The 25956-nt window shown below is 40.2% G+C and overlaps 1 protein-coding gene across 1 annotated transcript in view; it reads right to left on the bottom strand.

The window, feature by feature from the left end:
* Positions 1 to 25956, bottom strand: part of LOC132889218 (signal-induced proliferation-associated 1-like protein 2) — a 246877-nt gene that overhangs the window by 62647 nt on the left and 158274 nt on the right. The window contains exons 10-11 of the mRNA XM_060925482.1: positions 22936 to 23193; positions 11226 to 11375 (exon numbers count right to left, since the gene is read on the bottom strand). Of these exons, the coding sequence (XP_060781465.1) occupies positions 11226 to 11375; positions 22936 to 23193 (408 nt within the window). The remainder of the gene's footprint in view (positions 1 to 11225; positions 11376 to 22935; positions 23194 to 25956) is intronic.

A 25956-nucleotide genomic window follows, 5' to 3' on the forward strand; every position in this document is an offset into this window, starting at 1 on the left:
TAGGTAAGTTCAAATAATCAAATCAGTGGTTCAAATCATTTTCTATTGTTTTTATTAATGGAGAGATATTCAAATGAAATAAGGCTGACATTCTGGCAGAAAAACGCATGCCCAGATAATCAGTGTTACCATTGGGGATGGGGAGAGGGAGGAGAATATTCCAATCATCACCATATATGAGTAGAACTGTTGATTTTGTCCAATTTATAACATAGTCGGAAAGGTTGGATAATGAATTCATTAGCTTAATGGCTTCTTATGGAAAGATTGATGGTTCTTGAAAATAAAACAAGATATAACCTGAATAAAGGCTAATCTTGTAGTGAGTATTAAGGGTTTACATTCCTTTGATGTACTATGACAGCAAGAGGTTCAATGAACAGGGCAAAAAACGTTGGAGCGCGTGGGCATCCTTGCCTGGTTCCCTTGTGCAGTGTGAAACTCTGTGATACTAATCCATTAGTAACAACTGCTACCATTGGTGAACTGTACAGTGTTCTTATCCACTGACAAATGATTCTCCAAAAACAAATTTGTGTAATTTTTCAAATAAAAATATCCAATTTACTCTGTCAAATGCTTTTTCTGCATTTAATGATACAATTATTATTTCCATTTTGTTTGATTTTGATACATTAATTAGATCCACATTCTATTTTGCCGACCTTTCATGGAGTGCTTGAGCTGAAGTGAAGGGTGTGATCTGAATGGACCGGTGATGGGGCTGCTGTTTCAATTTGTGTGGCTAGTGCTTTACTGATAATTTTGAGATCTGTGTTGATGAGTGATAGTGGGTGGTAACTGGAGCAGAGAGTTTGGTCTTTATCGTGTTTCAGTAGTAGTGAAATGAGGGCTGTGTTCAAGTATGGTGAAATTGTTGAATTATGTTTAATGTTAAGTATCATTCTGAAAAACAGTGGTGAGATTGCATTCCAAAAAATGTTTAACCAGAAGCAGTGCCTCTACGCAACTTTTCTGTACACAGTGGTGTGGAAGCACTCTTCCACGTTATTTCCCGAGTCAGGATTCCAAAGGAGATCCTGACTGATCAAGGCACAACGTTCATGTCATGCACACTTCACAAATTAGCCAATTTGTTGGGGCTTAAATCATTTTGTACCAGTATATTTCCTTCCACAAATGGATGGCCCAGTCGAACGGTTTAATCAAACACTTAAAAACATTATTCATAACTTCATGAAGGACAACACTAGAAATTGGGACAGGTGGTTGGAACCCCTCTTATTTGCAGTACAAGAGGTCCCACAAGCCTCTATTTGGTTCTCCCATTTTAAATATTGCATGGTCACAAGCCTTGTGGACATCATTAGAGAAAATTGGGAGGAGGGACCTTCTACTAGTGAAAATGAAATTCAGTTTGTTCTTGATATGAGAGCAAAACCCCACAAACTGAGTTACCTAACCCAGGAGAACTTGCTCCAGGTGCAAGAATGACAACCCTGGTTGTATAATGGGGAGCTTGGCTACGTGAATGTGAAAAGTGCTAATTTTACTAGTCATGTCAAGCTCTAATTACTCACAAAGTGGTAAAGACCCTTTGAAGTCACACGGCAAGTTGGAGAAGTCGGCTATGAGGTGAAGCCAATGGATAGAAGTGATACATTTCAGATTTACCACCTCAATCTCCTGAAACAATAGCGAGATTATTCCTGTGGTTCTGGCAATGATGGTTCCCAAGAAGGAGGCATTGGGACCAGAGGTAAGTCTAAAAAGTGTGTTCACCCCAGTCCCCTGTGCAGACCCAGAGAGCACAGGTTGCTAGGTTGCAGGAGGAATTCTCTGAAGCCTGGTCACACTAACCTGATAGAGCGCCATAAAAGATCAAAGGTCAAAGGTAACTTTATTGTCCCCAAGGGGCAATTATTTGTGCAGCCAGCAGACAGGACAAGACACACAAAAATACAGCAAAAACATAAAATACCCACAATACTAAAACACAGTAATAAATAAAACTAAAAAAAATACATTTAAAATAATTCAGACAAATTATTTAAAATGGAGATGGAAGATGGGATAAAAGAATTCCTGAGTCTATTTGACCTACATCTGGGCATGGAGTACCTGCAGCCTGAGGGGAGTAGCTTGAACTGGCAAGACAAGGGGTGGCTAGAATCAGCTGCAATAGATTGGGCCTTCTTTGCCACTCTGTTTAAATAGATGTGAGAGAGTGGGGAAGTTGATGCCAGCAATCTTGCTACATGTCTTGACAATGCTCTCTAGTCTGTTTTTGTTTCTCATAGACAAACAACCAAACCAGTAGATAAAACAGAAGGTTAAAACAGACTCAATAAAACAGGAATAAAACATTCTCATAAAAGTGGGATCAATGTTAAAATTTCTTAATTTGCGATAAAAGTACATGCGTTGATGGGCTTTGGCACATACAGCCTCAGAGTGTGATTCAAAACATAACTTGCTGTCAATTATTGTGCCAAGGTACTTGTACTCTTGTACTATCTCAACAAGTTGACCATCTATGGTAGTAGACGGAAGAGGGGGGCACTTTTTCCTAAAATCAATGACTAATTATTTGGTCTTGGAGACATTTATGTTTAAAAAGGAGCACTTACACCAATCGCTGAAATCCTTCACTACTGGTCCATGTTCAATCACACTTTCATCCAGAAGAGAGACAATAACAGAGTCATCCGCAAATTTAAAAATCTGACTTCCATCATATTGGGAACGGCATTCATTTGTATATAAAACAAAGAGGAGAGGGGAGAGGACACATCCTTGGGGGGAGCCAGTAGAGAATAAGAGATTACCAGATAGGACACCATTTACTTTAACCCTTTGGGATCTGGAGGTTAAAAAGTCAACTAGCCAGGCTATAAGCCCTGGGTTAATGTTGTGTGTCTTTAAAAGTCTGTCTGCTAAAATGTGAGGTTGAATACAATTAAAAGCTGATGAAAAATCAATAAACAATAAACGTGCAAATTTCTTTGCACCTTCCAAGTGGTTAAGAACTGTATTAAGCAGGCTACCTGTAGCATCCTCAACCCCCCTACCTGCCCTATAGGCAAATTGTAAGGGGTCAAGTTGGGGATGAATTATATCCAAAATTTCCTGTTTAATAATTTTCTCAAAAGCTTTCATAATAAGGGATGTGAGGGCCACTGGTCTAAAATCATTTAGTGATTTAGGTCCTTTAGTCTTGGGTACGGGCACAATCACTGACTCTTTCCAAAGGTGAGGAACCTGATGTGATTGGAGAGACTTATTAAAGATGAAAGCAAATATGTCAGACAGTGGCTCTGCACAGCTTTTAAGGAGATGGCCACCAATATTGTCTGGACCAGGGCTCTTCCTTTCTTTCACCCCCCTAAGGACCTTATAAACTCTGTCCTTATCAATAGTGATGGCAACAGGTTGCTCTTCACCTAGTTCCCTGTACACAGACAATTCCTGAGTAAAATCATAAATATCAAAACGGTTATAAAAGGTGTTCAAATCATCTGCAAGCTCAGAATCTGTCTTGCCATCAAAAGAGAGGACTTTTTTATGATTGGATTGCAAGCCCATCATTGACTTCACACCATCCCAAGCGGGGCGTGACTTGTCACTACTCAATAGGGATTCAACTTTATCTTTATATTTAAGTTTGGCTAATTTGAGCTCCCTCTTAACTTGCTTCTGCAAATCTTTATAGACGGTGATATCCCCCTGATTAAAGCTAATATTCCTTTGATTAATAATACTCTTAACGGATTTTGACACCCAGGGTTTGTTATTTGGAAAAATGAAGATGGCCTTTTTAGGAATTATTTCATTTTCACAGAAACTTATATAAGCAGAAACAGTCTCAACAAGTTCATCCAAGTTAGAACATGATTCCTTGAATAAATCCCAGTCAGTGCATGAGTAACAGTCCAATAATTCCTGTGTGGATTCCTCAGACCAGACCGGAACCAAACGTCGCTCAGGTTTTGTTCTCCTCAGGACAGTTTTGTAAACCGGAACCAAATAAACAACATTATGGTCGGACGAACCGAGCAGAGCTCTACTAAAGGACCTGTAGGCTCTTTTAACTGTCCCATAGCAAAGGTCTAAACATTTCATATGTCTTGTAGGACAGGTGACGTATTGAGAAAAGTTACTTAGCGACTTTCCAATCCTACAATGATTAAAGTCGCCCATTATAAAATTCGGCGCATCAGGGGCGATGCTTTGCAGCCTTTGCACCGTCTGTGCTATTACCCTAGATGCAATATCAGCGTTCGCCCTCGGATGAATGTAAACAAGTGTGACAAATATTTGTGGAAACTCTCTCGGCAAGTAGTGAGGACGGAGAGAGACAGACATAAGTTCAATGTCACGGGCGCACACAGTTTCTCTGACCGCAACTGTGTTGCACCAGTTCTTATTAACGTACAAGCACAGACCACCACCAAGCGATTTTCCTGTTGCTGCCAGGTCCCTGTCAAGTCGCAACGGTACTCCAAAACTATCGATTTCCAAGTCGGGCTGGAGATCCTGCTCCTTGAGCCACGTCTCAGTCAGTGCAATAAGGCAGGCATTCCTATAGTCCGATATGAATCTAACATTTGCTTGGAGTTCATCCACCTTACTCCGGAGGGATTGTACATTGGCGAGGATTATCGAGGGGAGAGGGATCCTCCGGTGACCCTGTCTTTTGAGCCTCTGGCGGACCCCACCGGGGCTACCTCTTCTCCTCGCCCTTGTCGGCCTCGTCCCCTGGTCTCCCCTGGAAGGATCATGCCCGATGATCTCCGATGGGAAGACTCCAGCTGGGTCCACGATTCCTCCTCCTGTATCCCAGAGTAGCAGTAGAAACTCCCGATTGTAACGGAGGTAGCAATCCAAACACAACACCCGCAAAAAGTGACCAAAATGTGTCAGAAAGAGCTGAAAACCACTCAGCTTGAGGTGAGTCATTGTTTCCGAAAAAAACGTATGACATATAAAATTTAAAACTGACAATGAACTGTTAGTAATCACACACAATCATTAGAAAAAGCAAACAAACAAACTTAACGCGCACAACTGCTGCTGCGTGTCGCCATTGAACAGCGCCACCCTATAGATACAGATTCATCACTGAGACTTCTCCAAAGGTGGTGGTTTGCAGCCACCCATATTAGCTCCAAAAAATTGTTTTGGGATGAACTCAAGGGCGCTCAACATGGGCGTGATCAAGGAGTTGCACACTGATTGGAGCAGCCCGGTGGTTTTGGTTCCAAAAATGGACAGGTTGGTCCCGTAATGCATAGACTTTAGAAAAGTTAATGCTGTGTCTAAATTTGATGAATATCCAACGCTTTGCATTGATGAACTGCTTGAAGGAGACTTTAAACACTCCAGCTGCATGCTCATCTTCAAAGCAGCATGAGAATTTCCAGGCAAATACACAAGTAATAAACTTCCATGCAATTAATTTGATAACCTAGGTGCTTTTATGTGTTTCCTCTATAAGTTCCTCTACATAAGTTGTTTCCTCTGTTTAAATCTACCACACTGTGTTGCATTGGAGCTCAGATGTCTAACTGGTTAAGAGAGTAACTCAGTCTTATTGTAAAATCGAGCTGTAATGATTCCATTTTGACAAGCCATCCATTCCTTTCATATTTTTGTGGCTATGTTTGTTAGTGTTTGTGTCTTAATTTTTCATACATTTAGGAATAAATGTTGTGTGTGTTATAAAGATTTGTGTCTCATTGTTTGTCTTTTTCCTTGGCTTCAGTCCATGGAATGTCATACCAAAACAGGACGTTCTTAAAAACATTTTTGAAGGACCATATGAGAACATTATTCAAGGGACCAAATGGAAACATTCCCTGGAGCTTTAATTTATCTCTCATTCTGAACATGCATATATATATATATATATATATATATATATATATATATATATATATATATATATATATCTTCTCCTGCTAAAACCAAAATTTAGACTTTTAAAAACTTAAACATTTAATATTTTGGTAGACCGACCACAGCTGATAAAGGTAAGAGATGATAATGTGGTGAACAAATACCTGTAATTGTGATAAATTTGTGTGATAATGCCAGTGTTTTGTGCTGTGTATGGGTGTTCAAACAGGCATGACAGGGAACATTATAAATTTTATTTTAAACTGTCTAAGGTGTTAGCACTTAAAGGTGAATAGACAAGACCTATTGCAGACTCAGCGAGATAAATGGCTGTCCAACATAGGTTGTGATGACATGAATGCCAGACAGACACTGATTCAGTTAGCCCTGACAAATTTTAGAATCCGAATTCCCGTCAGATCATTTGTCATGCATCGTGCAGTTTGATCAGGGTCACAATGCCCGCTTAAACACCTCAACAGTCAATGGTGTAGTGCTGGATGATTAGGTTGGATTGCTAGCATGTCAGAAATTTTGGTTGGCTGTCTTGCAGTGTGAGTAGCTCCACAGTCTGAGTGTGTGTGCTTTTCACTTTTTCATTTATCACAGTAGCACAACCTTTGTAAAATAATGAATACCATACTTTATAACTTTAGGACATCCTTGCTAGCAAATGTTTTACTAGATATGCACATACATAAAGAAAAACATGGACTTCCCTCTAGTTCTCCCAGCAACACAGACAGCTCATACTGCCTGCATCTTGCTAGCCACTTTCGAATCCATACTCTACTTTTTTCCCCCCTTTTGGTTTCCATACAGAGTAAAACAGCTAAACGTTCTTTCTTTTATTTGTCAGTTTTGAGGATGCTACCATCTTTTTTAACAGACATTATTAAAATAGTCAATGAACAAACACATTTGAAGGTTCTGTTTAAAAGGTCAGTGTGAGCACTTGCATCATGCCCGTTTGATTGGGCACACAGTGTAAGCACAGCAATTGCGAGTTTTTGTCCATATGGAAAGACCAAGTGAAATGCTTCATGTGAGTTAATACATCGTATGCAGTTCAAAAAAACTGCATAGTGTCTATCCAGCTTAAATTCTTGAGCTATGACAACCTTTGCATCTGCTCAGAATATGTCATAGGTATTTTTTTTAAATTGTATTAGCATTTTAATTTTAATTCATTGATAATATTGTTGATAACTGCAAGGATAAATTAAAGACTAAGACATGTACATGTCCACATCAGTGCATGTACATACTCATGTACACACTCACAACACATGGGAACTTCACAACAAGTTTTTCAATATATCTTTGTTTTTCCTTTGGCTCTAATCCATCCCTATATGCTGGCACATTTGCTTTGTCATACACACACTTTTTTTTTGCAATTCCTATATAACTATTCCTTTGCAATAATGCAACAGGTTTGAGTTTAACAGTTGACATTTTCTACTTCCCCCCCAATATAGCTGCGACTGGAACTTATGTCTTGTATCGGGTGTGGTCTCTTGACAAAAATACAATTACGACAAATAGCATAAATAAATATAAAAATAAACAAAGACTTAACCAAGTAGCTACATACTAAGGGACCAGCTACACCATTGCAACATATGTTAGCCTACTTTTGGGAAAGCGATTAAAGAATGTTGCACAACCCTTCTAAAAGTGTATTTTTTGCAGGAGTGCCTTATATACCTCCACTTTATCTGGGATGATACATATTTCATCTCATCTAACTCGGAGCAGCCATCTTACTGTCTTCACAGTTCAAATATTGCACTTTCAGTACAAACTATGTGAGAGAATCCAAGATTGTGATGTCACTTACTGACTGAAACTCATTTTGATAATATTACGAGGATAGCTTCCTTTCACCTCAGAAATATTTTTAAGATAAGAAATATAATGTCACTACATGGTGCAGAAAAACTAGTTCATGCCTTTGTTACTGCTAGATTGGATTATTGTAATGCCTTACTGTCTAGATGTTCCAAGAAGTGTCTAAAGTGCATAATTTTGGGGTTCAATGTCATATCGCGACATGTTAAAAGTTTTACATCTACTTCCTATTACCTATTAGCATGAATATTTAGATATGTTTTTTTTAAATGACTCATGGTCTAGTAACTGTATCTCCTTCAGTGCAACTTGTTCCTTGCTGCTCGAGATCAACCAGATCCTTGAGCATCAATGTTGTCCAGTATAATCTTCGTAAGTATAAAATCACAACCTACCAGAAATCCTTTGAATTTGGAACATTATTTCTGATGGACAATCGTAGCTCTTTTAAATCTACCACGTTGAATTATTATTTTTCAGCTTTAAATAATTATGATTGCAACAACCCTTGCACTTTTAAATTTATATGTCTGAAATGTAATTCAGTCCATAGTCTTGCATGTCCTGTGTTATGTTGTCGGTAGACTACTTTGTTGTAATTTAGGTTTTTTTTTTTTTTTATAAATACCTTGGGCCCATAGTAATTGGCTAACACTGTTGTGGTTATCCTGCCACACATATATCCAACCCCCCCCCCCCACCCACCCCTCTTTAACTTGTAAAGATTTGTTATTACTTATTTTATTAACGTGAGAATTGGTGGCAAAGCTTAAAAAATAAATAAAGAGGCTCCAGTTAGGTCAAAATGCAGCAGCAAGAGTCCTTACTAAAACTAGATCATCATCCCATATCACCCCTATCTTATCCACACTGCATTGGCTCCTAATTAAATTTCACACTGATTAGAAAATACTACTATTGACCAAGCACTGAATGTTCTTGTGCTACAGTTCCTGAGTGAACTTCTGGTCCTTTATGGCCCACCATGCCTACTGAGATCAAAAGGTGCAGGCTCTCTGTTGGTACCTCATATAGTGAAGGCAACATCAGGGGGCAGAGCTTTTTCTTACAAAGCCCCACAGTTATGGAACAGCCTTCCAAATAGTGTTTGGGATTCGGACACAGTCTCAATGTTTAAGTCTAGGCTGAAACCATATCTTTTGAGTCAAGCCTTTTGTTAATAGCTTTTTATTAGGTAAGGGAGTAGATCTAGAGAATCCTTGGACATAGTGTTTTGATAAACTGGGATGTATGGATGCTGTCACTCCACCACTCTCACGTGTTCACTATGGTTTGTTAATGGTGGAGTGGCTGGCTGCTTTGTGTCCCATGGCTCCCTCATGTCTGTGTTACCTTCTGGATCTCCCTTTTAATTATGCTGTCATAGTTAGTCTTGTCGGAGCCCCAGCTTATACTCAGTGCAAAATGTATACTGTTCTTAACCATTAGGTGACAACAGGCATACCTAACAATCTGTGTTCTCTCTCTCTCTCTCTCTGTCTCTCCCTCTGTCAGGCTACATGTTGATCCTGAGACACCAGTGATGCTGACCTCTCCTGCTCTTTGGACTTGCCTGATCATTCCTGATGCCCTACAGTACTTCTGGCTGGAGTCTCATCACATCACTCCTGTGGAGGGTGGCCCCATATGAACAGTCAAAAGACACACTTAAAAGGTGGCTCTGGACACTTACAGTAAAGCTATCATGACAGGATTACAATTGACATGAAAACTTTAGGGCTGGAATTGTCATGAACAGTTTTGCACTCAAGTCTCCATCAATGAACAGTTGATAAGTTCAACAAATTAGACTTCATGCTAAAACTATCATGAATTTGCTGCTTACACAATTGTACTTTGTGACTCCACAGGACACACTTATAAAAGCAAGTTAATTATAGTCATGCTATCTGTTATCATCCAAATGAGGGTGGGTTCCCTTTTGAGTCTTGTTCCTCTCAAGGTTTCTTCCTCATGTGTCATCTAAAGGAGTTTTTCCTTGCTACCATCACCTCAGGAATAAATAAATATATTAAGGATAAAATTATTTCATTAGTTTAAAATCTTTATTTTCCTGTAAAGCTGTTTTGTGACAATGTCTGTTATTAAAAGTGCTATACAAATAAACTGACTTGACAGTCAGCTGCAAGTTGGAGAGCTCCCCAGCCTGAGTTGGACGGTGGGGGGTATGTGGCAGCAGGGATATGGCTGAGCATCAGCTGTGGATGCAGAGGAGGCAGGTAGAACCATCAGGTAACACGTGATAAGTCTCACCTATATTGGAATACCAGCATTTTATTTGTGTGTCTCTCATGTTCTTTCAGGGAGAAGCCGGTAACAAGAGAGTGAGAGAGACCTGAACAGTCAGTGCCATGTGTGTGCACATGCGCTTAATGCAAAATAAAGTTGCTGAAAAGTGAAATCAATCCAATTAAAAGCACTTTGAGTTGTCACAAACCCATCTCCCATTTCCTTAAAAGTGGGGAAGTGTTACTTGAGTAATTTTTAAATGATTTCATACAAAGATATATCTGTCCTGTTATGTTAGTTAGGAAAGGTGCATTTTCTCATTTCATCTCATTATCTCTAGCTGCTTTATCCTGTTCTATAGGGTCGCAGGCAAGCTGGAGCCTATCCCAGCTGACTACGGGCGAAAGACGGGGTACACCCTGGACAAGTTGCCAGGTCATCACAGGGCTGACACATAGACACAGACAACCATTCACACTCACACCTACGGTCAATTTAGAGTCACCAGTTAACCTAACCTGCATGTCTTTGGACTGGGAGGGAAACTGGAGCACCCGGAGGAAACCCATGCGGACACGGGGAGAACATGCAAACTCCGCACGGAAAGGCCCTCGCCGGCCGCTGGGCTCGAACCCGGACCTTCTTGCTGTGAGGTGACAGCGCTAACCACTACACAATCGTGCCGCCAAGGTGTATTTTAGTTCATGAAATAAATAAGCACTACCAGGTTAGTTAGCTTCAATGTTCTCTTCAGTAAATAACATACAACAAAGTCTGTCAATTTTGATTTTCAAATTTTGACCACTTTTTCCTCTTTATCTACCTCTAATGCAAATTTGAGCACATAAAATCTACATCCAAACTTTTGTAAAGTTGATTTGTGTCTGTAGTTAAATGTGATATGAATGAAAAATAAATTTAATATTATAAAAATGGATATTGGATTTACAGCTTTCATAAAATATAATAGGCTGGAGAGTGAAACAAAATCCGCAGAATTAGAATGCTATTTTTTTTTCCCTTGTGGGTTGTAGATTATTCCAGTTTCACTTGGGTAAAGCTGAATCAAGCCTAAATGTGTAGCACATATTAAGGCTCTTTAATGATATTTTAATGATATTTACTGATTGTTTAAAATATAATATTTTTTTAGGTGAAATTTATTGTCTGTGATCTCATGTAATCTGAATAAGTCAATGTGTTGAGCTTTAAACAATAATAAATAGCATGTGAGCATATGCATTCATGTTTGTATGACATACCCATCATATCTTGGCTGTCGGTTCCACGTGGTGCTGTCACCTGGCCCTGGGTCACTGGATGAGGACTGGTTACTGGGTGAGCTACAGTAGTGTTGACTGGCCTCTGCCTTACTACAGGATATCTGTGGGTTTTCCAGATCATGTATCATCCTGCAGAGAGCAACAGATTCTAGTAAACTGTTACAAGCTATTCTGAGGTGTTCTATTACAGCATTACAGTTTCAGATATAGTATGTTAAAAATAATAATAATAATAATAATAATAATAATAATGGTGGACTGTTTTTTTATGCTACACCAGAATGAGTGGGAGGTCCCAAAATATAATTTCTAGGTGCCCATGTCATGTTACGTTAGCAGAATGAAACTTTCTAAATATACGGGGGGGGGGGGGGGGCGGGGCGGGGGTTATAATGCATTAGTATAATACAACCCTGCCCAAAAAAATTGTACACCCTAATATTTGGTTGGAACCACAATCTAAGCCCTAAATTGAACCAAAAGGTCACTGGTTTGATTCCCTGGACCAGCAGGAATGGCTGAAGTGCCCTTGAGAAAGGCACCTAACCCCCAACTGCTCCCCAGGCTGCTCTGGGGACATTGTACATCGCCCTGGATAAGAGTGTCTGCTAAATGCCATTAATGGAATGGAATGGAATTTTATGCCTGTGCCATCAGGGAAGAAAAAAAATCCATTGATATGATAACCTGGTCATTCAATACATTCCAGTAGTCAGCTAATTTCATTTTATTTCCTCATAATGTTGCTGAGCCTCAACCTGACCAACTGAAGCAACCACAGATCATCACACTGCCTCCAGAGGCTTGTACTGTGGCCACTATGCATGATGGATGCATCGCTTCATGTGCTTCCCTTCTTACCTTGATGCACCCATCACTCAGGAATAGGGTAAATCTGGACTTATCAAACCACATGACCTTTCTCCATTGCTCCAGAGTCCAATCTTTATGCTCCCTAGCAAATTGAAGCCTTTTGTCCTGATTTGTCTCACTAACACGTGGATTTCTTATGGCCACACAGCTGGTTAGTACCAATCCTGTGAGTTCTCATCACACTGTGAGTGTTGAAATGCTCTTAATTTCACTATTAAACATAGCCGTGAGTTCTACTGTCGATTTCTTTTTTTTAATGATTCAACTTCACCAATAATTTAAGTGATATCTGATCATGGTCAGTCAGGATCTTTTTCAACCACATTTTTTCCACAAAACTGATAGTTCATCACTATCCTTCCAGGTTTTAATCATGCTTTGGACAGTTCTTAACCCAATTTCAGTCATTTCACCAATCTCCTTAGTTGTTTTCTTTGCTTGATGTAGGCCAATAATTTGACCCTTCTGAAACAAAGTAATATCTTTTCCATGAGTCTTCCAGCATGTTTGTTTGTGAAATGTTAAGCTACTCACAGCGTCAGTTAGGGTTAAAAGAATTGTCGCCAGTTGCAATACTGCAGTAATTATCCATTCAAAGACTCTTATGTATTTCCTTATTTAAATCCAAATGGCAACTTTTTTTTTTAGCCAGGCAGTGTACTTTCTGTTTATCTGTGCATGAAATTTTGTCTTTAACTTAATTTCTTAATTTCTGAAATATGAGGGTCTGTTCTTGTATGTTCTATTGCACATTTTAATGTAGACGACAGTGTATGGACTGCAGCCTATATTTTGTGTGTGTGTGTGTATATATATATATATATATATATATATATATATATATATATATATATGTATATATATACACACACACACTATATATGAACCTTTTATACATTTAGAAATGTTCAGCTTCTTCCATTGTCCATCTAAGGGAACTCTTTAAAGAGTAACTGTACACTCTTCCCCACCCTCTTTGCAGATTTGAAAAAATGTACTTTAGGGAGTGGGTCGCAATTGTGTATGATGAACCAGGGTGCAGTGCGTGATGTGAGTAACAATTACACAAATAAAGCTTTATCCAATTAATGGACAGTGACAGCAAAGATGTGCCACGGAGTAGTTTTGTGACTAAGATTATTTGAAGTGAAAATTTCTACACAAGAATGAGCAAACAGCCAGCACAGTGACTTATCTATTTGAGCCTCTGATGGAGAGAGCATATGCTGTTCCTGCCTACAAGGAGACAATTCAGCAGAGAATGAAGAGAAGTTTGTAGGCAAAAAAAGAAAAAGCAATACCTTACAATAACCTAGTTGCACAAGTGTGCACACCCCTTAACTAATACTTTGTTCAAGCACATTTTGCTTGTAATACAGGCATCAGTCATTTTAGATAAGAGTCTGCCAACTTTGCACATTTTCATTTAGGTATTTCATTCCATTCTTCCTTGCAGAAATGCTCCAGATCTATCAAATTGCAAGAGGATCTCCTGTGCACAACCCTGTTCAAGTCATTTCACAGTTTTCAATCTGGGCTCTGACTGGGCCATTACAAAACTTTATGTAATCCTTTTGATTTAATGTTGTGGCCTAAATATTCCACCTCAAGTACCATAAATGCACATTTTGATCTTTTCAGGTGAAGAACTGCTTCCTCAACCCAGGACAACAATTGGTCCAGAGTATACAGGTGTTGCTCCTCATTGACACCTGTCACCAGGATGTTGTCCAGATAAATAGCAGCATGATCTATCCCCCCAAGCAGTCCCTCCATGGCCCTCTGAAAAACTGTGCATGCTGACAACACGCCAAATGGGAGTTGAGTTGAGTGTACTGAAACAGGCCACAGTGGGTATTGATTGCCATAGGTAGGGGGTAGTGTTCCATCTAAGAAGCTGCATTAACAGTCAGATTATAGTCCCCACAGATGCAGATGGAGCCATCACCCTTTATGTCCAGGGCAATTAGGGCTACCAACTCGGAGTATGTCATAAGTTGGAGATTTCTGGACTTAGGGGCGGATCTAGAAAAATATTTATGGGGTGGCAAGAGGGGGGCAGGAATTTTTGAGGGGTGGCAACGTATTACAGACGTATATATACTGAATTTAATCACAGTTATCACAGTTTGATGACAAATAGTATGTACACACTACAAAAGGGCACGGGCTGCCATTTACAAACTCATACAGACAAACTTAATCTCATGCTTTTATTGTTCACGAAGAACACACATTCTCAGATGAGGTCTATACCGTTTCTGGACAGTTTTATACTGTATATGCAAAAGAACAGACACTAAAAAACAACAACAATAACAACACTGCTTCAAGTTCAGCATGATTTAAACCATTTACACCAGTGTCACATTTTATAGTTTTTTTTTTCTCACGCTTTGTAAAGGCTCACCAGTGAGCATAACATGAACTTGTCATGCCTACAACAGCTGAATGCGGCAATTTCCATGTTGCTCAGCAAAATGCTTCACAAATTTATCAAGATCTAATGTTTTTGTGCGCTTTGATTCAATGCTGAGTACAGCCAAACTTGATAGTCTCTTTTCTGTCATAGTCGACCGCAAATAAGTCTTTATGAGCCAAAATCAGCATCGCAACTATGCTAGCACTGTTCATTCATTATAATTTCATTTCTTGATAGATAGTTAATCAGCTTTTACCTCTTTCCTCCTGTGTCTCCTTTCCTCGCGACTCCTGGCTCCCTCACTTTGCACCTCTCAATTTTCCAAAACAACTAATCTCTGGCGTTATCTCGTGCTGCATTCGCCGCAGTCGGACATTGGAAATTCGCACACGTAAATGTCAAATTGGCCATAATTTTTCTTTGAATTCGTCGCTGCCAACTGGGGTGGCAGCAGGGGTGGCAAGGCTTTCTTTTAGGGTGGCATTTGCCACCCTATGCCACCCCGGTAGCTCCGCCCATGTCTGGACTTCACCAGTTGAGTCAGTTCAGTCTCAACTTTGTCCTGCAGGACTAAAGGGACAGGTCGTGCTCCACAGAAATGTGGCAGAACAGCCTCATTTGTGTTGATGGTAACTGTTATTCCCTTTAGTTCCCCCAGTTCATTGTGAAAGACCTTATGAAAGACCATCATGTGATTTTCAAGGACAGCAGCCAGAGAGTCAGATACTCTAAAAAAGATTGTCCAGTAGCTCCGGCCATTCTAAATGTCAAGAATTTAATCCAATCATGTCCGAGCAAATTGGCACCCTGACCAGCCACCACCAGCACCATTAAATGGTAGGAATGCCCCATATGTGACATTGTAACTTGGATAGCTCCCCTCAGACCAATATGCTGGCCTATGTAAGATCTGTGAAAGATTTCATGGCTCCATTTTCAATGATGGTGCATAGGAGAGTAAACACTTAAACATCTTTTATGCCATGACAGAATGAGGCTCCACCTCATTCAAATTGATTGATGTGTGGCAGCCATGTTGGATTCTACTTCTGTCAGCCAAGAACAGAAAGATGAGGCTGCAGTGGGCACAGGCTCACCAAAACCAGACAGTTGAAGACTGGAAAATATAGCCTGATCTGATGTCTCTGGATTTCTGCAGAGGTACATAAATGGTAGGGTCAGAATTTGGTACCGACAGCATGAATCAGTGCTGCCTGCCTTGTGTCATCAGTCCAGGCTGGTGAAGGTGGTTTAATGGTGTGGGATGTTTTCTTAGCACATTTTAGGCTTGTTTATAGCAATCAACGCTTGAATGTCACAGCCTGTTTGAATATCGTTGCTGACCATGTGCATCCCTTCATGGCCACAATTTCCCCATCTTCTAATGGCTACTTCCAAGCATGATAATGCACCATGTCACAAAACAAAGATAATCTCAAACTAGTTTCATGAACATGACAATGATTTCAGTGTTCTCCAGTGGCCTACCCAGTCACCGGATCAGAATCACATAGATTACCTTTGGGATGTTGTAGAATGGGAGACTCACAGCATGAAAGTACACCTGAAAAATCTGTAGGAATTGCATGATGCAATCATGTCAACACTGACCAGAACCTCAGTGGAATGGTTCCAACATCATATGGAATCCATGCCATGAAGAATTGAGGCTGGTTTAAGAGCAAGTGTGAACCTACCCAGTACTAGTATAGTGTTCCTAATATAGTGCTCAGTGATATAAACCTTTAGGCCTATATAAAATGCTGCTTTGATTCTCATTCTTTCCTTGCATCTCTGTGAGCTCCTTTGCATGTGATCTTTTGCTGTTAGTTTTCTGGTTGAGCTCTGCATTAAGCTTCGAGTATTTATCTTTGATATAAGCTTAGATACGCTCTAAATTGACCGTAGGTGTGAATGGTTGTCTGTGTCTATGTATTAGCCCTGCGATGACCTGGCGACTTGTCCAGGGTGTACCCCGCCTCTCACCCATAGTCAGCTGGGATAGGCTCCAGCTTGCCTGCAACCCTGTAGGACAGGATAAGTGGCTACAGATAATGGATGGATGGATGGATAAGCTTAGCTACATCTCATTATCTCTAGCCGCTTTATCCTGTTCTACAGGGTCGCAGGCAAGCTGGAGCCTATCCCAGCTGACTACAGGCGAAAGGCGGGGTACACCCTGGACAAGTCGCCAGGTCATCACAGGGCTGACACATAGACACAGACAACCATTCACACTCACACCTACAGTCAATTTAGAGTCACCAGTTAACCTAACCTGCATATCTTTGGACTGTGGGGGAAACCGGAGCACCCGGAGGAAATCCACGCGTACACGGGGAGAACATGCAAACTCCGCACAGAAAGGCCCTTGCCGGCCACGAGGCTTGAACCCGGACCTTCTTGCTGTGAGGCGATAGCACTAACCACTACACCACCGTGCCGCCCTGCTTAGATACATTCAGAGCAAATAATCTTTTTACCTGAACAGTGATATTTTGATTCTGTATAACAGAATAAGCACATCATGCTCTTATTCCACTGTTTAATCCACTCATTTGAAAAACTGTATGAATTAATTGGAGCTAAAGCTCCTAATATATCCATAACAAATAATTAAATGTCTGTTCACAATGCCCTCATGACATTGACATCCTTTCATTTCAAATTTCCCAGTATTTCATTCACTTTTCTTTTGTGCATGGACACACAGGAATCTGAATGCTTCCTTTGTTCTTAAGCCGAGCCAGTCACTGTGTCCAGACTTACCCCCGCTTACCCCCGCAATCCAGACCCAGATAAGCGGCAAAAATTGGATGGATGGATTTCTGATTTTCATGAGCTATAAGCCATAACCATCAAAATTAAAACAAAACAAAAAAAGGCTTAAAATATTTCACTTTACATGTAATGAATATAGAATATATGAAAGTTTATAATTTTGATTTAAGTTGCAAAAAATGAACTTTTACACAATATTCTAATTTTTTTAGATGCACTAGTATATTCAGGGCCTGGGAAAAAACTTTGATTTGACTTTTTATCCTATTACAACAATTATTGTCATGTCTAAGAAAAATAGCATCTGTACAGTTTAGGCTAAAATATGGGACATTCCACCAAATGGGTGCCATTTGCTGCTTGTACCACTCCCAAATTAAACTTAATTTGTTATATCTTTTCAACACTGATTATAATAACACACATATTTATCTATTCAGAATGTGTATTGGTCAACCTCAGGCTACCGGTACGTTACAAGGTTTGGAAGTCAAAGATGGCTGCATTTTTTTCAGTCCTGTTCCCAAAACTCTGAAAGTAACAGGACTGAGTTTTTAGCCTAGGATTAGCTAATACATGGAATTAAGCCACATGGCGTCATCGCTAATAGCATGACCACACTTAGCACATTCTGATTTTTGGTGATTTACCAAAAATCTGTATTTTTAAAATACAACCCCGATTCCAAAAAAGTTGGGACAAAGTACAAATTGTAAATAAAAACGGAATGCAATGATGTGGAAGTTTCAAAATTCCATATTTTATTCAGAATAGAACATAGACGACATATCAAATGTTTAAACTGAGAAAATGTATAATTTAAAGAGAAAAATTAGGTGATTTTAAATTTCATGACAACAACACATCTCAAAAAAGTTGGGACAAGCCCATGTTTACCACTGTGAGACATCCCCTTTTCTCTTTACAACAGTCTGTAAATGTCTGGGGACTGAGGAGACAAGTTGCTCAAGTTTAGGGATAGGAATGTTAACCCATTCTTGTCTAATGTAGGATTCTAGTTGCTCAACTGTCTTAGGTCTTTTTTGTCGTATCTTCCGTTTTATGATGCGCCAAATGTTTTCTATGGGTGAAAGATCTGGACTGCAGGCTGGCCAGTTCAGTACCCGGACCCTTCTTCTATGCAGCCATGATGCTGTAATTGATGCAGTATGTGGTTTAGCATTGTCATGTTGGAAAATGCAAGGTCTTCCCTGAAAGAGACATCGTCTGGATGGGAGCATATGCTGCTCTAGAACCTGGATATACCTTTCAGCATTGATGGTGTCTTTCCAGATGTGTAAGCTGCCCATGCCACACGCACTAATGCAACCCCATACCATCAGAGATGCAGGCTTCTGAACTGAGCGCTGATAACAACTTGGGTCGTCCTTCTCCTCTTTAGTCCGAATGACACGGTGTCCCTGATTTCCATAAAGAACTTCAAATTTTGATTCGTTTGACCACAGAACAGTTTTCCACTTTGCCACAGTCCATTTGAAATGAGCCTTGGCCCAGAGATGACATCTGCGCTTCTGGATCATGTTTAGATATGGCTTCTTCTTTGAACTATAGAGTTTTAGCTGGCAACAGCGGATGGCACGGTGAATTGTGTTCACAGATAATGTTCTCTGGAAATATTCCTGAGCCCATTTTGTGATTTCCAATACAGAAGTATGCCTGTATGTGATGCAGTGCCGTCTAAGGGCCCGAAGATCACGGGCACCCAGTATGGTTTTCCGGCCTTGACCCTTACGCACAGAGATTCTTCCAGATTCTCTGAATCTTTTGATGATATTATGCACTGTAGATGATGATATGTTCAAACTCTTTGCAATTTTACACTGTCGAACTCCTTTCTGATATTGCTCCACTATTTGTTGGTGCAGAATTAGGGGGATTGGTGATTCTCTTCCCATCTTTACTTCTGAGAGCCGCTGCCACTCCAAGATGCTCTTTTTATACCCAGTCATGTTAATGACCTCTTGCCAACTGACCTAATGAGTTGCAATTTGGTCCTCCAGCTGTTCCTTTTATGTACCTTTAACTTTTCCAGCATCTTATTGCCCCTGTCCCAACTTTTTTGAGATGTGTTGCTGTCATGAAATTTCAAATGAGCCAATATTTGGCATGAAATTTCAAAATGTCTCACTTTTGACATTTGATATGTTGTCTATGTTCTATTGTGAATACAATATCATTTTTTTGAGATTTGTAAATTATTGCATTCTGTTTTTATTTACAATTTGTACTTTGTCCCAACTTTTTTGGAATCGGGGTTGTAAACAAATATCATCTATGAAATAATTTAAGTAACAGGACAGTATGTTGACATTGACCTTATCAGTCAAAGTTAAAAAAAATCATCAAATATGGGGGCGCCGTGGCTCAGTCGACTAAGGCGCCATACCATAAATCCGGGGACCCGGGTTCGATTCTGACCCGAGGTCATTTCCCGATCCCTCCCCGTCCTTCTCTCCAAGCTCATTTCCTGTCTCTACACTGTTTTATCCAATAAAGGTGAAAAAAGCCCCCCAAAAAAATCATCAAATATACAGAAAAGTAAATGAGAGAACTAACTTTTGGTCTTCCCATGGCCTTCAGAAGACACAACTGATGTAACTTCCTGTTGAGCATGTGATTTATGGAATGTTCCAAATTTGTCAGATGGGGTAATATGTTTGGGTAACAGGACTGAGTGAAAACCCAGGGACACAACTAAAATGTGTATTTTAACTAAGATATTGTGGATTTCTTATGAAAAAAATATATTTAAACCATGGATAGGATATGGAGTCACACAACAGTGCAAAAGAAATACTGTTTCTGAAGGATTTAAACCATAATATTTCATAGTTAAGTATAAAGTTAGAGTGCGGGGACAGGTAACACATGCTATTTTTCAGTGTTTTAGGTACTTTTTATTAATCCTTACAATTATATATCTTAAATTTGAAATCAGATCAATGTGCAGGACATTCTGCATAATAAGGAAATGTATTTTAAAGTACATTTTTATGTGCATTTATACATATAATTTTCTAGGGACGGAAATGGCACCGATTCGGTGGAATGGCTCATATGCAGTTAGGCCAAGTTTACATTAGACCGTATCTGTCTCGTTTTCTTCGCGGATGCACTGTCCATTTACATTAAAACGCCTGGAAACGCCGGGAAACGGGAATCCGCCAGGGTCCACGTATTCAATCCAGATCGTGTCTGGTCCGGTGCTGTGTAAACATTGAGAATACGCGGATACGCTGTGCTGAGCTCTAGCTGGCGTCGTCATTGGACAACGTCACTGTGACATCCACCTTCCTGATTCGCTGGCGTTGGTCATGTGACGCGAATGCTGAAAAACGGCGCGGACTTCCGCCTTGTATCACCTTTCATTAAAGAGTATAAAAGTATGAAAATACTGCAAATACTGATGCAAATACTGCCCATTGTGTAGTTATGATTGTCTTTAGGCTTGCCATCCTTCCACTTGCAAGTGGTAAGTGACGCGCATGCCCGATATGCACTGAGATCACACACACAGCGTCTCAGTCCCGAATCACTGCTCGTGCACTTCACTCGCGAGCTCTGTGAGCTGCACAGGGCCGGAGTGTGCACCCTCCAGAGGGCACTCGCTGTTCAGGGTGGAGTGATTTGGAGCGCAGGATGCCTGCAGAGCCGAGCATATCCGTGTATTGGCGTTGCTGTGTGCACGCGAATCGTGTATTGGCGTTGCTGTGTGCACGCTAATCGTTTAAAAAATGTTAATCTGATGATCCGCTGATACGGTCTAATGTAAACCCCACCTTAGATGTGCAATGGAGCACAGGTAATGAACAGAGAGAACACAATAGCATTAGTTAAACATGTTTTTGTTAATGAAAAATATTTATTCTACACTTGAATTTGGGCTTTAATATTGTTTTCATTCTTCTTCAGCATTATTTTTTTTTAGAAATTAAAATGCCCTCAACCTTTATTTTGAGGCCAGAAAAGTTTTTTCTTCTTGGCCATATTACGTTTCTCTAGGTCATAAAGTCACAGGGGGTGACCTCTAAACCAAGAATATTTCTGGCCATGATATTTAAATGATGGTTTTCAGCCACCACACTTATCAATGCCCTGTTATTCTTACATTGTCATTGGCAAAATACAAATGTTTCATGTATCACATGTGAACCCTATCATACCATGATTTCTGCACTCGGACCTATGCTGGTTTCTATGCTCGACTGATAAATGAGGGCTGATGAGTGCATACACAGCTTGGTTGCTCGGCCCCTAAAAACATGAAATGCAATACACAAACTGCACCACTGCACTAACCGTGAGTTGACCTAATGGTTAGCATGTCTGCCTTTCGATCAGGAGATCACAAGTTTTACTCACGGTTGGCTCATACCAAAGACCATCATAAAAATGGTACCTACTGTCGTCTGGCAAGGCACGCTGCAATACAGATGCGAGTGGGGAGTCAAACTCTCGCGGTTACCAGAGGACTAGCCCCCCACTGTAACCCTAGCTATGTAATAGGCGAGAGGCTGAGGGCTACAGAAACGGAGATCGGCGCTGCCACATGGTATGGGAAGGGACTTTGACTTTTTTGACCACTGCACTAAATGATATATGGACAATGTGTGACACTGAAAAGCAAAACCTTCACTAAAATGTACTTATGTCAGGTGGATTCTTGACCCTGTCAACATTGGCAACACCACAAACTTGCCAACACTGATGTTGGAGGGCTCTTTTGATATTGTCAGCACCCATCAGAATACCTTGCTGTTCACAGTACAAACATAGTGTGATTACATGCATCTAAAATCACATTCAAATGTGGTCTGAGTGAGCAAACTAAGACACATTTGACCCTGTTCAGACCTCTAATTAGCTATGCTGACATGTAATACAATTACCCAAAATGGATGTTAATACAGTACCAGGTCTGAACAAAGCTTTTAATGAAAGACAGCCAGCATGGTGTTGCCCTTTAAGAAGTAAATGCTTAATTTATTGTCAGAAGTGAGTGCAACTCTCCCATTACATTCGATGATACTTCTATTAGTGTGTGGAACACACGCTACACTGAAATACAATCACAGCTTACAGCCAAAGTCAGGAGCGTAGCTACAATTGGAGAATGGGTGAAGGGCCTGAGTGCATTCTGCAGCTTATGCTGCATATGTCCAAAACTTGTAACTTGGAGTTTCTGATATCAAACTGTGAAAAAACAAAAGAATCACTCCCCTTAACTTGGAATTCCTACTCAGAAACTCAGGAAGCAACCCTGACCTTCGCAAGTGACATTAAATAAACATGGCTGCTCACAGAATTAACAGGAAACAAAGTAGCACTTCTTTACTTTTAAATGGATACATGCTTTACATACACTAGTAATTGCTTAAGAGCAATCAATACAGACATATTAGCAGAGGTGTCAAGAGTACTAAACTGTTATACACAAGTGAAAGTACTGTTACTACAGTTGAAATTGTACTAAAAACTTATATAATATATATTTAAGTCAAATGTGTGTCTTTTGTGTACAAGGGATCATTTTACAGACAATTATTAAAATGCAGAAATATTAAATAATAGAAGGCAATATTGTGGGAATACCTGGAGATGTCTGGCAGTTTCCTGTTGAAGGATGTGCTGCGTGGGATGGATATCTCAGTGTGCTGAGAGATAGGTTGGCAATGCTCTTGTTCAGGACCCTGAGTGGGTGAGCCTCGAGGTAGAGGCTGGCCCCCTGGAGTAGTGGACACCCGGTGCCAGGTGGTGTTCCTCCTGAATGGGGTCTTATACTCGCAGCGTGTGCCTTCGCTATCCAGCTTGTATTCCACCATGGGAATGCGGTACAGCTCCGAACAACCTCTGAAAGTGCAGGTACTAATTTTAAAAGGATTCCTCTTAAAAATGCTAATATTGCAGAATCAGTTAGAACAATTAAAATTGTTTAATTAAAGCTTCCATTAGCTTTTTTTTACAACAACAAGATTGTCAAGATAAGTGTTCCATTATATGCTGGTCTTGTAGCCACATGAATAAAAACTTTTTAAATAAAAATGAAGGACAAAGATACATGATACTGTTCAGGAACTGAAAGGTAGAATGTCATGGACAGAGACAGGGTAGGTGGTGATGGCATTGCTCGAAAAGTGTATTAACAGTCCATGTGAAAAAAAAATTATAAATGAAAAATAATGAGTATCTTCTCATGCTACTCTGTCTATAAAGTGCAGCACGTGGGGCTCTATTTCATGTCTCCCTTGCAATACATTCAAAGCTTCAACAAAACTCCTATGATCAACGCAAAGAACTGCTTGTGCATTGACACATATACTTCCTATCACCAGAAATCTATTTTAAATTTGTTTAAAATGGCCTGACATATGACCTATTTTTCTCTTGGGAGGCAGGGCCTAACTGCTTTTGGACTGTTGATGTAGGACTCAGTATGTATTTCGTATCTTAGGAACTAGGAATTTTGTTGAAAAGATCTCACTGATGTAGGTGCTGGACTTGGAAGACAAAAGTGATGATCCAAGATAGTGGCAAGGTAGCACACAGAGGCCATTTCACATCCAGATATGTGGTGTTATGTCGTGCCCCTTTAGGAGAAAATTTCTTGTGAGAATTTTTTCAGAAACACTGGTGAACATGTCTACCATCACCAATTCCCGCTGAATTTTGGAAAACAAAGTGGAGGAGCAATAAACCATGGAGTGCAGGAAGAACTACACAACCTTGGTTTGCTACATGACTGGTACTCGAGACTGCAACATGGCCTGATGCCACTGGCTAGGAACAGAGTGCAAGGAAGTTGAAACATGGTAAGTCAAGACAATTTTATTTGTTTAGCACTTTTAACAATAGCTTTACAGAAAAATATAAATTTTAAACATATGAACTTATAAACTCATCCTTATTAAGTAATACTGAGGGGATGGTAACAAGAAAAAAAAAACCTTGAGATGACATGAGGAAGAAACCTTGAGAGAAACCAGACCCAAAAGGGAACCCATCCTCATTTGGGTGATAACAGATCATGTGATTACACGACCCCAATTCCAAAAAAGTTGGGACATTGTGTAAACTGTAAATAGAACAGAATGCAATAATTTGAAAATCATGGAAACCCTATATTTCATTGAAAATAGTACAAAGACAACACATCAAATGCTGAAGCTGAGAAATTTCATTGTTCATTGAAAAGTATATGCTCATTATTGAATTTGATATCAGCAACACATTTCAAAAAAGTTGGGATGGGGCATGTTCACCACTGTGTTGCGTCACCTCTACTTTTAACAACACTCTGTAAACGTTTGGGAACTGAGAAGACCAACTGCTGTAGTTTTGAAAGAGGAATATTCTCCCATTATTGCCTAATATACAGTTTCAGTTGCTGAACAATTCCGGGTCTCCTTTGTCGCATTTTGCACTTTAATGCACAAAATGTTTTAAACGGGAGACAGGTCTGGACTGCAGACAGGCCAGTTTAGCACCTGGACTCTTTTACTACAGAGCCATGCAGTTTTAATATGGGTAGAAAGTGTTTTGGTGAAAGAAGGAAATGTTATGTTCATGCTCATGGACATAAAAATAAGCAGGCTTGGGTTAAACCACTAGCGTTTATTGAGACCATGACACTTCTCACAACCATGCTTTAGCTTACTGGAAATCCCTTCTATATTCCAGTTCCCCTCCCCCATTGGCTCCGTTAGGCAACATTAAAGTGGGAATCAAAATCATACACTGTACTACTGTGCCCTAATAACAACACATCTTCCCTTCTTTTTAAAAGAAAATTACTTTTTCTTTTCAGAATCAGAATCAGAAGCACTTTATTGCCAGGTATGTTACACAGACGAGGAATTTGACTCCGGTTCGACTTAGCTTTCATAGTACAGACAGAAAGAAAGCAGAGAAACAAAAAACAAAACACACACACACAGAGAGAGTCTCACTGCAGTGAACCCCAGGGGGAGAATCGCGTTTCTACAGCGACGGCCTCGAAGGCAGTGTTGGCTGGGAGAGCCAAGATAAGATTGGAATTTGTTTAGACTTAAGATGGGTAGACGTGTCCATTATCGCCTAACCCGCTTGTCCATTCTGGCCACCAAAATGATCCATTTCTCTCTGCAAAGCCATCAACTTCTCCATGATGTTATCAGTGTTGCGACTCAAGTTCTGAACAGCCACATTCTGAGTGCCGACAGCTCTGCCCACCGCCTCAATCATGTCGGGCAGCTTTGTGGGGCTTTGAACAGCTGCCACCATTATCTGATTTCCTCGATACACCAGGGCAATGCCAAGTCCAATCAGCAAAAATCCTGTGATCATGATTCCGAATAGGTAAATATCCTCAATGTCCTCCACGGAAAGAATCGCCAAGCACACCACACGCCACTTCTCCCAGGCATCCATGGTGTATTCGGCTGCGAATGTTCCGGCAGGACAGGCAAGTTCCCCCGAACTCAGGCTTCTCGTCGAGAAGATTTTGTCAATTGCGTGAAGTGACCAGTTGATCAAATCCATAATTTTGATTGGAAAACAGTGCAGGAAGGGTCTCTCAGACAAGACAAGTCCACAGAAGCAAAGCAAGAGAGAGGCTTGTCAGGAAGGGAGAGGCTG

This window comes from Neoarius graeffei, chromosome 7 (assembly GCF_027579695.1).
Source record: "Neoarius graeffei isolate fNeoGra1 chromosome 7, fNeoGra1.pri, whole genome shotgun sequence".
NCBI lineage: Eukaryota > Metazoa > Chordata > Actinopteri > Siluriformes > Ariidae > Neoarius > Neoarius graeffei.